Genomic DNA, 14479 nt, shown 5'->3' with positions numbered 1-14479 from the left:
TTTGTAAGGACGTAACACTTGAGACTACATTAGGGAGTTGAAAGAAGATCTAAGCAATAGTAAAATGGAATTACAGGCACTACGGTGGGATGAGCGAGAATTGCAGGAGAACCTGGAGCAGCTGGAGAATCACTCAAGAAGAAATAACTTGAGGATGTTGAATGTCCAGGATGGAAAGGAAGGCGAAGATTTAAAAGCTTTTGTGATTTCCCTTATGAAAGCAACGGTCCAGACATTGCAAAAGATATTCAACGGATAAATAGAGACCCCTTTCACAAAAAATCCAAATAGGGGTGAAGCCGCAGAAGATTCTCTTTAACTCTCAGATGTATGCTCAAAGGGAAACAATCTTTCATGTGCTTTAAAATTGAAGACATTAGGAGGGAAAGGCTTCTCATTTGAGATTAGATCAGATCTATCACTGATTACCTTAGTTAGACAATGGGAATTGGGAAATGTCTAGAACAATTTTAAAAAGTAGGGGCGACAGCACAGATTAAATTCCCTGCATCCCTAAGAGTTATGCACAATAACAAAATGCATATGCTAAGATGTCAAAAGAGGCTGATGACCTATTAGAGGCTATCAAGAATGGAGGAGTAGGAAACTAGGAGATTATATGTGCATATGTGGAGCTGTAGGCTAGGGTGTGCCTGGTTTTTCCTAAGGATGTAAAGGGGGTGAAAGGGAGCCATATGAGTTTCTTTATGTTTATGTTTTGGTGGTGGGTGCGGGTGGTGCCGAGAAGGAAACTTGGAATAACATCAGGTCCAGAAGGAAGTATGGGTGGGTTCTCCAAGGTGGGTGGGTGAGAGGTAAGGGGAGGCAAAGGGTGGGGAGCATGTGAGATTTTGTTTTAATAATTTCCTCAAAAACCTCAGAGAGGTATAGCGTATTCAGAAGGGCATGAAAATCTTGCAACAAACATCATGTGAAAATATGGAAAAAAACATAAAATTCGAAAAAGTGCATTTGTTTAATATGCAGAAATGTTTCACCTTAGTACATCACATTATATCACTGCATTAGGATGTAATTAATAAAAGTTATCTTTTTTAAACATGAACTTGAACACATCCTTACCTCCCGCCATCATGTTAATGCCATTAATGAACTAAGAAGAAAGTCAGTTGTCATATGTACCCTGTTGGAACTGGCCCTTTCAGGTTGGCTGAGGGGATGCCCTAGCCAGGCAGAACCCACCACTGACGTCAGGAGTGGGTGATTACCCACACTGTATAACCTGTGCTTACCTTTGGGTAGCTTGGCACGGAGCAGAGGCAATGTGTAAAGCCTTAGCATAGCACTCACTCACAATAAATACATGGAGCGTCACAAAAGACCCTTCACACGTGATGTATGTAATTAACATATGCATTCAACACACACAATAATCAACACAACATGAACATCATGTATTTCTGGGCATAAATCACACTTGGAAATACTACAAGCAGTGCTAGGCCCAAACGTGTTGTGTTGAAATGACATCAGTAGTAAGCACATTTGGGAAAGATCCTATTCGAACTCCCCAGCACCCTCTTGTGGTGCAACACGTTGTCAGACCTAGGCCCACTCTAGCAACTCTTATAATTCAATACCTCACAGTTATAGGTTGCACTCCAGGTCACAATGATATAAAGAATTATAACACTTTTTAGCAGCACTGTGGGTTGAGGCTGCACAGGTGAAACCTATGTCAAACATAGTGTTCTTCTGGCAAGAAATCAATGTGTAAGGCAACACCGCTGGCCAGAGTCATTAATCACAGGCTGTCCGCAGGCTGTCACTCCCACACACTCACTCACTCAGCACCGATACGGAGTTCAGCTTATAGCAGGCAAGTCTGCATGGAATGTACTCGCACACATACGTACACAGCATTGTAATGCAGAGCAACTGATTCCCGCCAGGTCAATTGATAGCACAATGCAGATATCCTGGCCCAAGCCTCCCTCAACTCTCTAACTCACCTCGACAACCCTACGCTCAAAGATTGCAGATAACCCGCCCTCCCCCGATAATAGACTGCACACGGCCAAAGTCGCACTTAGTCAGGGTCTCAGGGAAGCAGGTGGGGGTAGTTAGCAGAACTCATTAGGACACAGTTGTCAAATGCAGGTTTAGCCACCACTCAGGAAGTTCACCCACAGGATGCGGAGCAGAAGCTAGCTGAGGGAAATAGCTGGGCACTCAAAAGTGTTCCAAAAAGGCATTTGGGCACCAGCCCAGTTCTGCAAGCACAGGGGTGTGGGGGTAGAGATCATGCATCTTCTAGATCCACATCTGATCATTCTCAAAAGCGTCCCTTCAACCCCGTCAGTCACTCACAATACCCAGGCCCGCTGCGGGCAATAATACCTGGTAGCACAATGTCATTGGGACCAGGTGAGGAGAGGGCAGTTGGTCCACTGCACTGAGGGCCCAATAGGGAACAATCAATGAATGGGGGCTGTATCAGGGTAGTCTCTCGAAAGAAAGAGGCACCCTGTCAGATACACGCTGAACAGAGTATCACCCAGGCAAACCGGGCACAACATCTGGTGTGCGATGATATGAGCCACACCTAAAATTCCATTCACACATTGTCTTGCCCACCAGCCTCCCAGTATTCCTTTCATCTTCTTCAGATAGATCATGTTATTTAGGAGGGACATGTTCACCTCATCATGTCAAAACAGCTCTGGGCAATTTTATACAATGCCTCCCCAGTTCCATCCTTTTTTACCCTGCAAAACCCTGTCACCCCCTTCACCTCCTTACTCACCATTCACCCTGTTAATCACCACTGCCATAATTTTGGCTCTCCATATCCTCGTGGGCAGCAGCTAGGGCAAAAATAAGGAAATCCTGTCCCATGTGTCACATACTATCCCCAAGTGCATCGTAATTATTTTGATGAATTCCAGCCTTGTTACCTGTACCAAGTCATTTTTAACCAGGTGAATCTGGACTGCATTTGGCTTGTCCATTTGTCAGAATATTTCCCACAATATTAATATATACTGACCCTCCAACAAGCCTCCCAGAATATACCATCTTCCTGACACTTTATCAAGATCCAGACCCAATTGTAGCCCATTGCACTGCCTATTTCAACGGAGTTGTAGCAAATTTTCCAATCACTCCATGCTACTTGAGCTGGTTTGTACATATCCCTACATGCAACCTCTCTTCCATCTGCCAGGCTTTTTCAAGTCTCCTTCCCTTATTCCTATTCTTACCACCCATTCTGCAAACATACTGAAACTCTCAAAATCTGAATATGTCCGGCATAGCCCTTGGGCATGGCTTTGCCAATTAAAGTTTGGGCCTGGAAATATATGCCAAAAGGTTGATAATCCTGAAGGTGTACAGGAAGGCTGATTGTATGTCCACCTTTCCCATGTCTGCTAGTCTGCCCCCTTTAAGACCCATCTCAGTCTGTTCAATGCTGGAATATGACAAAGAGCTTCCTCCCTGCTTTATGTAGTCATTCAATGATCCCCCTTTTGGCCAGGATAGGTAATGAATCATTTGAAATTCATCCTCAATCTTTTTTAGGACAATGCTGATTGTTGATATAATAAAATTATGTAAGGGGGAGAAGAAGGGACCAGCTATTCTCCCACAAGTGTTCTCCTTTGCCAATTTGTCGGTTACTATCTTTATCTTTTCATTGCACAATTTCAAGTTCTGTCTCATCATCGTGCTTCAACACCCTGCGCATGCTCCGTAAGATCTTCTGGTGGATCCGCACTGAAACCAGGAAGACGGTCACCCAGGCACTCGTCACCAGCCGACAGGACTACGGAAACACCCTCTACGTCGGAACCACAGCCAAACTTCAGAAAAGACTCCAACGCATCCAGAACGCCTCCGCACGAATCATCCTTGATATCCCCCGACACAGCCACATCTCCGGCCACCTGAGAGACCTACACTGGCTCCCCGTCAGCAAGAGGATCACGTTCAGATTCCTCACCCACGCACACAAGGACCTCCATGACCTGGGCCCCAAGTACCTCAAGAACCGCCTGACCTTCTACACTCCCACCCGCCAGCTATGATCAACCAGCCTCGCCCTCGCCGCCGTTCCACGCATCCGCAGACCCACCACCGGAGGAAGATCCTTCTCCTACCTGGCAGCCAAGACATGGAACTCCCTAACCATCCACCTCCGGCTAACCCAGGACCATCTCTCCTTCAGGAAGAAACTCAAGACCTGGCTTTTTGAGCAGTAAAGTACCCCTCTCCCCCAGCGCCTTGAGACCCCTCCGGGTGAGTAGCGCGCTTTATAAATGTCATGATTGATTGAAGTTCCCCGCTCATGTGTTCATTCTCAGACCTGAATCCTGAAGTTGTCCATAAAGCCTGCCAGCAAATATGTTGCTGCAACCCTGTCTACTCCAAGTATTTTACCCAACACTTGAATAGTACCACCATAGTCCCTAGCACATTTCTCCTTCTAATTCTTTTATGCATCCATGTTCATCACTCTGCACATATACAACAAGGTGTCCACGTACTCTCTCCTCATCCTGTCCCCAGTGTGTCTATGGGTTTAGGATTGCTGAGGTCTCTTGTCTCTGACCCCCTTTCTCTTCATGAACCACCTTCCAACAGTTATTGCTTGTCTCGTGACAGCTGTGCCACCCTCCAACACAGGCTTGCACTTGCTGCTATCCTGAATCTCACTGCCTCTGTGTTTCACTTCCACTGGCAAACTGTGACAACCCCCAGATTCCCCTCAACTCTTCCTTTAAGGCTGAACTCTGGCCCGTGCTCCTTTTGAGCTGTCTGGCCTTACATTTTGCCATCCCAGCCTCTCCATTTGTTCTATCTGTACTTCTAACCCGCCTTCTTCAAGTCACTCAATGTGTCCTGTGCACCTCTGGTACTGTTTCTTTCAGAATAGTACCTCGGGCTGCTGCACCTACAGCTCCCTTTCCCCCTCATCTCTTGTCCAAGGTCCTCTGCATCTTAGGTCTGTGTTGATGAACTTCTTGAGGCGAGGGGGACCTTATCTGAATCCGCACTCTCTGTTATATGCCAACTAACCACTGTCTACCAGTCCCGGGTAGTGTGGTTTCCCTCAAGTATAATTCTAGCCCTTCAGACTCGAATCTTGGATCTCCAGTGCCATCTGAGCTCTTTACCTTTGAGGGGGCCTACTAAGACTTCCATCCTATTCTTCTTCCATATCCCTCCTTGGCTGCGATGCTAGGGATGCCTTGCCTCCCCCCCCCTCTACGGGGTACGCTTCCAGGGGCCTTCCTCCCAGCTTCTTAGTCAATTAAAGTGTGTTGACCAGCCCTAATGCCCCACTATGACTGCCACCTTCGCCTTACTTCCCTTATTCAATGTTCTTGGCGTGGGCACTGGTTCCAGTTTCATTTTACTTGTTCTGTCTGCTGTGCCTTCTAGGCAATGTCTCCTTTAAACGTATTTTTCTGGTGGACCAACGAACATCCCTGAGCTTGGGTGGGAGCGGCTTCTCATTGGAAGTTACATTGGCTGCCACCATGCCAACTTGCCTCTGGGGGTGTCAGGGATGGCAGAAATAAGAGGACCATGCCCCTCCTCTGATGTGGGTGAGGGGGAGCCATAAGCCAACACTGCTGCAGTGACCTCTGCCAATGCTTCTCTTTGGGCATTTATGTTGGTGTAGGCATTGCTCCAGCTATCAACCGAACATGCAGAGTTGCATTTTGAAGTAAAGTCTATGATAAAGTACCCTGTTAAATTGCTCTTAGTAGATACTTTGTGCTGGAGAAGTCATGTGGCGAAACCTAGTTACCATAGTGGCTCACTTGCCACTGCTTTTAATCCAACTTCTACTGATTTCCATGGAGAACAATACGCAATTTAACTTTGGGAAAAGTATACAACTAAACATCATTTCTTTTACCTTTACTCATAAAATTAAGGATGTTTGGAGCAATTTCCCATTTTAAATCTGGCACTAATATATACCTTTTTTGATGAAAGTTTAGAACTGCAATGTCTCTTAAAGTTTTCCAAGCTTTTGAACTGGCCATCCTGTGTCTTGAGTTCTTGTGATTTCTTGCACGGATTGACATTTTTAGCCTCGGTTTATTAAAGGTGTAGGGAACTGATATCCGAATATTTTGAACAAAGTTGAAGGTAATGTCATACACCTTATACTGTCTCAGTAAATCTGTGGATTTTCTGGACAACATAAATGTCAAATCTGTGCAAGGCTGATTCTATGCACACCATCGGGATATGTTGCTCTTAGTCCTGCTAGCTCACAGTGCACCATCTATACCCCAAATCTGCTAAGGTAACAAATGGAATGTGCAACCCCAGAACATGAGAACCCTGGCTCCCCAAGGAAATCTTGGTAACAGGCTTAAATCTTTTTGTTGGGTTACTCATGCATACCCAGAGAGATACATAGGAAATACAGAACATGACTTTCAACATTTATTGATGCATTGTGTTCTGGAGTAAAATATGTGTGCTGTAATAATCAGTAGAAAGAAACAGAATAACAGCATTATGAGAATAGTGAAAAAGATGAACAATTAAACCATTTTGCTGTTACAGAGAATATATGCTTGAATATAAGTACTTGAATATATTGTACTCCTACATAGCGCTACCTATCCTAGTCTGGTTACTGTGGGTGAACCTGCCAGATACCTGTAGGGTGAACTAACTCCCCCGTTACCTGTGGGAAATGTGGCATCAGGGTGCCATCTTGGTGGAGAGTTGGGCAGAATCCCTCTCAGAGATAAACAGAAATCAGCTGAGCCGGAATTCCAGCATTCCAAGCGAAATGCTCCTCTAGCTAAATAAGGGAGTGATGTTATGTAATAAACATCACCCATGTTGCCATACTGAAGTCCAAGACAGGCCGCTATTGTTTATTCTATTGTGACAGCTCTGTTGCCGAGCGCAAAATATGAACCAGCAATATTTTGTGCAGTGAATTTAGCCCTTGTACGGAATGTTCAAAGTATTTGATAATATACCTACAAAGTGGAGATATAAGCAAAGCTGTTTCAGAGAATATATTCCTACACAGGCACACAAGCAAATGTGTTAAATGTCATTGTGTTTAAGAAAAGAAGGCAACTTAATACGTGAGCATGTAAAATGGTGGTGTTTCTACTCTGGCCTATAATGTGACCACATGGCGGGGGCCAATGTTAACAAGGTGTAAACAAACTGTGTGATTAATTCAGCCCTATGGTGAAAAGTGATTGTCTTTGTCCAGCTCATATTTTGTAGTAATGTTTGATTTGTCTCACAGAGGATACGTGATCTTGAAGATAAAATAGAGCTGCAAAAGAGACAACTCAAGGAAATAGAGGAAAAGGTAATATTCTAAACAAATGTAAAGAGAAAATACGATGTATATAACCACATTTGTCACTTGTATTTTAAAAGAAATCTTTCTTTGTTGCAGCCTCACTTGCTTAACAAGAGTTGTATAATATTAACGTTTTTATTGATTGATTGAAAAAGAGTTGTAATAGTACTAATGATATATTTATGGAAATTATGGAATGAGGTGAATGGAGACCTTCTCCTAGACTGTGGGCTGCTGGAAGGAAAATGCAGAGTTCCCATGCAGTCCCTGCTCTGCCGATATCTGCAAATTATAGTATCTAGAACCATGGTGTCGCTGAGAAGCAGAAATGTGTTTGCTGGCCTCCAAATGTTATAAAATAAAGGGAGCATAAGCAGTATTTTTCATATCCACAAATCTGTACTATTTGCAATGCAGATAGTAATACATTTTTCTTTGCAACAGTTGAGCTGTATGTGTTTTTTCACCTTAACTTATTAGTTTGAGGTAACTAAGACATGTCTTATCTTGCAAAAGGTTGAACCTGTACAAATATTCTTTTGACTCCAAATGTATTGCAGATTTTTTTCCTAAAAAGCATCCAGTTTTCTTGACAGGAAAATGGGTTGAGTTTAAAAAATAAAGCTTTTTTTAAAAGCAATCACAAGCATTGTGGTCTGCTGACACCAGTAGGTCTCCAACCCTGTGATGAAAGCCATTTTTTAGTGGGTTGCAAATTTTGATCTACCTCATTAAAATTCATTCACTTTCCGACCCACTAGGAATTCGTAATTTGCAAAGTGACCTATTAATACGTAGTTCAGTTTGCAGAATAGCACTCTGGTCACAAAAATAATGATTGCAAATTGCTATTGGTATTTAGTGGCCAAGTTTACATCTGGCTGTTAGTCCACTGCTAGCTTTCTCATGGCGTCACCAACGGATATTTATGGGGCTTTTGCAGGTGACTGAGATATCTTTTCTAAAAGAATAGCAATATAGTGAAAATCTGCGATATCTGTGCACTGAATACCTGTCTTTTTATAGGATGGAACCAAAAAAGTACGGAAGAAGAGCAGCAACTAATTATTCACACAGTTTTTGAGGCAACACAATAATGCAGCAGTAATATTGTTGTAATGGCCCTGTAAAGCAGAGCTTTTTTATGGTATATACACTTTATAGCTGTATTTGTATAGTTAAGTAACCATCTGAAAATTCAGACTCTGGAAAATAATATCAAAATCACCATCCAACTATTAACATACAAGAAAAGAGGGGATGCCATTACCAAAACCGTTGCTGAGAATAAGAGTTCCTCACGGAAAGCACAATCATGAAACTAAAATAATACAAAGTTTTCTCAAAGGTAAGCATACCCTTACATCACAGATTATTAGATAGAAAAATCAGAGAAGACTGTAGGAAAAAGGGCACACAAGATGGATCATTTGACTAGCCCTCCAGTTTCAATGACTAGAGTAGTGGAGAATATATAGAAAAGGGAGCTTCAAGCCACCCACTGGGGGAAGGCCAATTATCTTTTCTCACAACCAAGATTTGGACCACCAATGTCATTTTTACTCTGTAAGAAATTGGGTCACTGTTTGACTGGTGTGTGACCCTGATAAAACATCAACCACAATCCTTCACACAAGCAAACCTCAAATTAACCTGGGCTCAACCCCCTGGTAGCTTGGCACAGAGCAGTCTGGCTTGAGAGGCAATGTGTTGTGTTTGTGCAACACTTCAAACAGTAAAACAGCGAAAATACCACCAAAAAAGATTTCTACACCAGGTTAGAAAAGTAGAGCTTAATTTAATTTAAAGAAAACAAGACCAAAACAAAAAAAATCCAATCAGTAGAATCAGTTATGAATTTTTAAAGAGTGTAGTGTAAAATAGCGCCGTAAAGCATAAAGCGCCAACCGCAGCTATCTAGTTGCGCTGGACTGAGTCAAAGTCAAAAGTTCAGGCTGACCACAATGGAGCTCAAGTCAGAAACAGTCCTAGCTTAGTCCTACTGAATGTTTACCTTCTGAAATTTTGAGCCAAGAGTCCCTTTCATGTTTTCGAGAGGGCTGGGGGAAGGAAGGAGAGTGTCAGAGGAGAGTGTTTGCCTGGTGCAAAGAGCAGGCTGAGCATCGTGGATCGGCTGGCTGTGGATTCGGGTTCGTGATCCGCCGCGGGTGGTCAATGCGGCTGTGTGAAGAGACGGGCTGGTGACAGCTCTCACAGGTTTTCGGTGTGAGAGGTGCAATCTAGGTGTGAACGGGCCTGTTCACGGTCGCGAAGACCCCAAATACTTAATTAAGAGCCGTGACCCACACCAAGGGTACAGGACCTGAGAGGCACCACGTAGGGTTCAGGAAATCGCTGCAGCTGGCTCTAGGAGCTGTTTGGTCAGCCTTTTGTGTCTCTAAAGCTCAGATCCCGAGGCCAGCAGTCTAGCCCTTGGAGTCACTCTACGGTCCTGGGTTCAAGATGAAGTTGCAGGTCCAGTTCTTCCTTCCCAGTCAAGAGGGCAGCAGGTCAGCACAGCAAGGCAGTAGTTTCTTTAGAGCAGCAGTGCAGCAGAGTGGATATCCTTGTAGCAGCACAGTAGTCCTTCTTCCTGGCAGAGAATCCACAGGTCTAGAAATGTACCGAAGAGCTGATTTCTGAGGTTCAGTACTTATACCAAGTTGAGCCTTTGAAGTGGGGGAGTAGCTTCTTGACGTTTCCCTTTGAAGTCTCCAGGCATCCTGACTTCCCTCCCCTGGCTCCAAACTAACCACAGGAGATATGCAGCCCTTTGAGGGGAGGCAGGGCACAGCTTTTTTAGTTGTAAGTGGGTTTGTGCCCATGTCCTCCCTTCCATCCTACAAGTGATGGCTCATTCACGCACACCTAAGCTCCCTATTATGTGTGACTGTCTAGGAGGAATACACTAAGCTCAACTTTCAGCTACAGACAGGCATATGACCAGAGACAGGCTACAGGCACTAAATAGCCAAGGCAAGAAAATGCCAACTTTCTAAACGTGCTATTTTCAGAATGGCAATTTAAAATCCCACTTCACCATAAGATAGGACTTTGAATAGTGATTCCAGAGACACCAAACGTGAACTAGTTATCTTCTCCCAATTGGAAATTTCACCTATAAACTGAAATAAGGCAGCTTCAATGTTAACCTGTGGGAGACATAGGCCTTGTAGAAGGGATAAACAAATTTAAGAGTTTTTCACTACCGGGCATGTAAAATTTAAAAGTAAATGTCTGACTTTTTAAAGACATTGCACCCTGCCTGCTAAGCTGTCCAGGGCTTACCCTTGGGGTGACTGTATATGTATTAGAATGTAAGGTTTGGATCTGGCAAAAATGGTTTATTTTAGGTTTATTCAGTTGTAATTAATAACAGGTTGTTAGTTTAAAGGAGGGTTTGGCTGAGCAAAGTTTTCTTAAGCTAATTGAGTGAAACACTGTTTGCACCTGTATCTGGGGGTTATATATAGTTGTAGTAATATGTATGTTAGCATACTCTGCCATAGTTATGCAATGGCAATGTTGTTTGTGTGTGTAGAGAAAGGAAATATTTTGTTATCTTAACGGCTAGCTTGCGCTGCACTCTGAAGCTGCACTAACTGAACTGGATCACGTGCTGAAGACCCAGCGCTTGAATACATCTTCACACAGCACCTTCAGGTCATACTGACAGAACACTGGATCACGGCCTGGTAGCCTCGATGCCGTCTCACGCGGGCAAGCACACAATAGTCAAAATGTCTCACACTGCACCTCAAATGTGACTTTTCTACCTGCCATTAAATCACTATCCACAAGGAGGCAAAGTAAATAGGGAGCAGTGTGCCTACATTCCACTTTCAACTAACAACCGCCAACTGCAGCTGACCTTAGCGCGTATAAATTACAACAATACTCACATGCCGCTTGGCCCCAATACCTTTTAACTGTTTTTGTTCTTGCCAGAACTTGCTCCCAACACCTCACATAGGTTGGAGGGGAGGTAAACACCACTCCGGACTCCCACACTTCCTTGAGGTCCTTGCACTGCGTCTAGGGATAGATGTTTCCTACAATTGTGATTACAAATGCTACTGCACTGGATCCGACCTCACTGTGGCTGAAGTATGGCAAATCAGGCGCTTGTCACCAAATTGTAATACTTCAGTGTATAATCATTGTACTTCATGAAAGCTTCATTCACCAACAGTCTCAATCGCTAGGCTTACTTGCCTGCTCATGCCCAAGTGATGCTTTCAACCCCCTGGAATCTCCCAAAACACCAAGATTCCACAGAGCACTTACATGACGGCCAGCCGTCAAGATTACAACTGTATATAGTTGCAGTAATATGTATGTTGAAATACTCTGCCATAGTTATGTCATGCAAATGTTGTGTGTGTAAAGAAAGGCGATAGGTTGTAAGCTTCATACCCAATGGGGTTGCCATAGTGCTCTGAGAATCAATTGTAAAGATGCCTTTATGGTATAATCGCTATGGTGGACAATAAAGTCATAGTTAATGATTGTGTTAGTGTTCTTGTAATCACACTCTAGGCCACCATGTTGGATGACTCCTGACCTCACTCCATTCTGTGATGAGTTCGGAAAAGTCCTCCCATCATTGGCTAACCCTCGATAAGGGTTGACGATCAAAATGTAAATGTAAATTGATACTTGTATAGCGCACTACTCACCCGCAAGGGTCTCAAGGCGCTTGTACGAATACCGCTGTGGAACCCATCCAGGCTCTCCCTGTGAGGCGTCCACTCCTGGGCACCCCCAAGGTGGAGGCCAGGCATCCTTAGCGTTGTGGGGGCCGTTGTGGAGATTAAGCAAGCTATTGCCCATAGTTGCAGAGTGGGACTCCATGATTGGAATCGGCACCGAGGCGAGAATTATCAGGTCCGTGGAATTTTTTAGCCCAAGACCTGCCGAGGCGGGGAATTGAACCCTGGTCCCGGGCCAGACCTCTGTATCAGGGTCTGCCGCTCTAACCATTGAGCCACACTTCTCCACTCAAAGGAGGCGCCTAGAGCTTCAGTCTCCAGCTCCTCATGGGCGGCTGTGCTTCTCTGTCCCGCCGCCTGGTGGGCCTGCCATCAACGCCATGGCCTGATCAGTGCCTTATTGATAGTTTGAGTTCTTGTGTGTATGTCTGGATGTATGTGTATTTGTGCACATGTGCTGTGAATGAGTAAGTGCACATGTATGGGTGAATTCTTGTCACGTGTCTGCTTGTGTTTGTGAATGGACGGGTGAAAGTGTGTGTGCTTGTGACTGGATGGGTGCGAATGTGTGTGCCTGTGGATGGGTGGAACTGAGTATGTAGTGTGTGCCGGCCCCACTACTTCTTCAGATTACCAGCCACCACTTTAGTGTAAGCCATGGTATTGTACTGCTTTACGTGAGGTGGCTAGAATCCTTGCTCTTCTCAAAATGTTTTTTTACATAATAAGGATCATTCCTAGCAGTTTAAGGATTTTTGATAAACATTTGTATCTTAAAAAAGAAATGTATAGTTTTGTTTAAAATGTTTTGCTATTCACAATGTGCATATAGGAGTCTCAATAAATATGGTGAAATATGAGATTCATCATACATTTTTATTACCACCCACCGTTTTTCATGAATTGTATGGCGGGTTTTGCTCCTGAAAAATACTTTTAATTGAAAGGAATTCAGGAATGTCCAGTGCAGAGGTGTCTAACATAGTTCTAGAAGACCCGGATCCATTCAAGATGTTCAAGATAAACAGTACAGAAATTAGTTTGATTCGTTTTACATTAATTTTTGTAATGTGCGGACGCTGAAAATGTGCCATTAATACATTTCTTTGGACACACATGGCCTAGAAAGACGTTTCTAAAGATAGTTAACATTTATTTTAAATTAAGTATCCATATGCATCTGTATTAGTTGATTGTTTTATACAATAGTTTCAGTTCCCCTTTTGTAGTCCATTTTTTAACACAGTAAGTTCACAACAGCTTATTATTGTGATGAATTGTAAAGATGTATTTGATGATAATGGCTAAATTAGGACCAAGAACTGCATAATACATCAGAATGTTCTGTATTTTATAAAGCACCAAGTGACTTATTTGTTGTTTATTTCTTATAGAGTATGATGTAATTTGCATTGTTATCACAAAATTCCGTGTAACATATCTTACATCTCTTTTTTCTTTTTTTCTTGTTTTATTTTGATGTTATGTTATAGTTTTTGTTCCTATTTTTGTTTTTCTCACTAGCGTTCATTCTGTGGCCTTGATGATAAATCTGAGTGGATAATAATGGTTGGTATTCTTGTTCCTACTTTAAATGAACACAAGTTGCATTTTGAAAACTTAAGTTCCTATTTTTAAGAAGTATTCTTTATACTACATGCATAAAATTGTTACAGTTTCTATCAGTATTGACAATAAACATGAAGAGACGAAGAGATGAACGGTATGTGCTTATCGTGGTAGGAACACAGCATGTCATTACCATGTGCACATGGCATATACGTGTCCTGAATACCTGTAAAGAGCCATGCCAATCAAACAATGGCTTGAATGTGTGAATAAAAACCATCAAGGCAAACATACATCTAAAAAAACAGATAATACAATTTAAACAGTTAAACAATTACAATAAGAATTTGTATAGCCCCATATCATTATTGCCAGATTCCCACAGACAACACTTTTACTTTCTGTTCATTAATTAAAGTGACTGGTTAATCTAATAATTGCAATTAAACCCGTCTTATACTACCCTCATCAAGAGCTAAAGCAAGTACAATGGACAGATAGCAACATTACCTTCATGATATCTTGCAATTTATATAGTCCATTTGCATTCCCAAATAATATTATTGTTGAAGAGAAATTTGTCATTGTAGTTGTTTTAACCCTGGCCTGGCCTGGTCAGCGTTGGTTCAGCCTCCACTGCCCCTGGTAAAGAACTGCCCATCATAGTTGAGATGGCCACCATCCTGGTGTGGCTCTCTATGATGAAAACAGTTCTGCTAGTGCAGCATATGCACTTTCATCACACTTGAATCGAAAGTGGGTCACCAGTATTTTTTCACCACTTGGGGGCTGATTACTACAAGGCCTTGTAAGGCTCTAGGGACGCATCGTAATGGGCTGGTCGAATTCCTTTCTGACTGCCTCATTTTGATGGAGG

At 43.0% G+C, this 14479-nt stretch overlaps 1 protein-coding gene across 1 annotated transcript in view; it reads left to right on the top strand.

Moving 5' to 3' along the window:
• Positions 1–14479, top strand: part of LOC147725439 (janus kinase and microtubule-interacting protein 2-like) — a 220618-nt gene that overhangs the window by 195880 nt on the left and 10259 nt on the right. The window contains exons 8-9 of the mRNA XM_086964451.1: positions 7262–7327; positions 13558–13602. Coding sequence (XP_086820577.1) covers positions 7262–7327; positions 13558–13602 — 111 coding nt within the window. The remainder of the gene's footprint in view (positions 1–7261; positions 7328–13557; positions 13603–14479) is intronic.

This window comes from Lissotriton vulgaris, chromosome 3_2, assembly GCF_964263255.1.
Source record: "Lissotriton vulgaris chromosome 3_2, aLisVul1.2, whole genome shotgun sequence".
Classification (NCBI taxonomy): domain Eukaryota; kingdom Metazoa; phylum Chordata; class Amphibia; order Caudata; family Salamandridae; genus Lissotriton; species Lissotriton vulgaris.
Note: the sequence above shows the minus strand (reverse complement) of the source record. Positions and strands in the feature narration are given on the sequence as shown.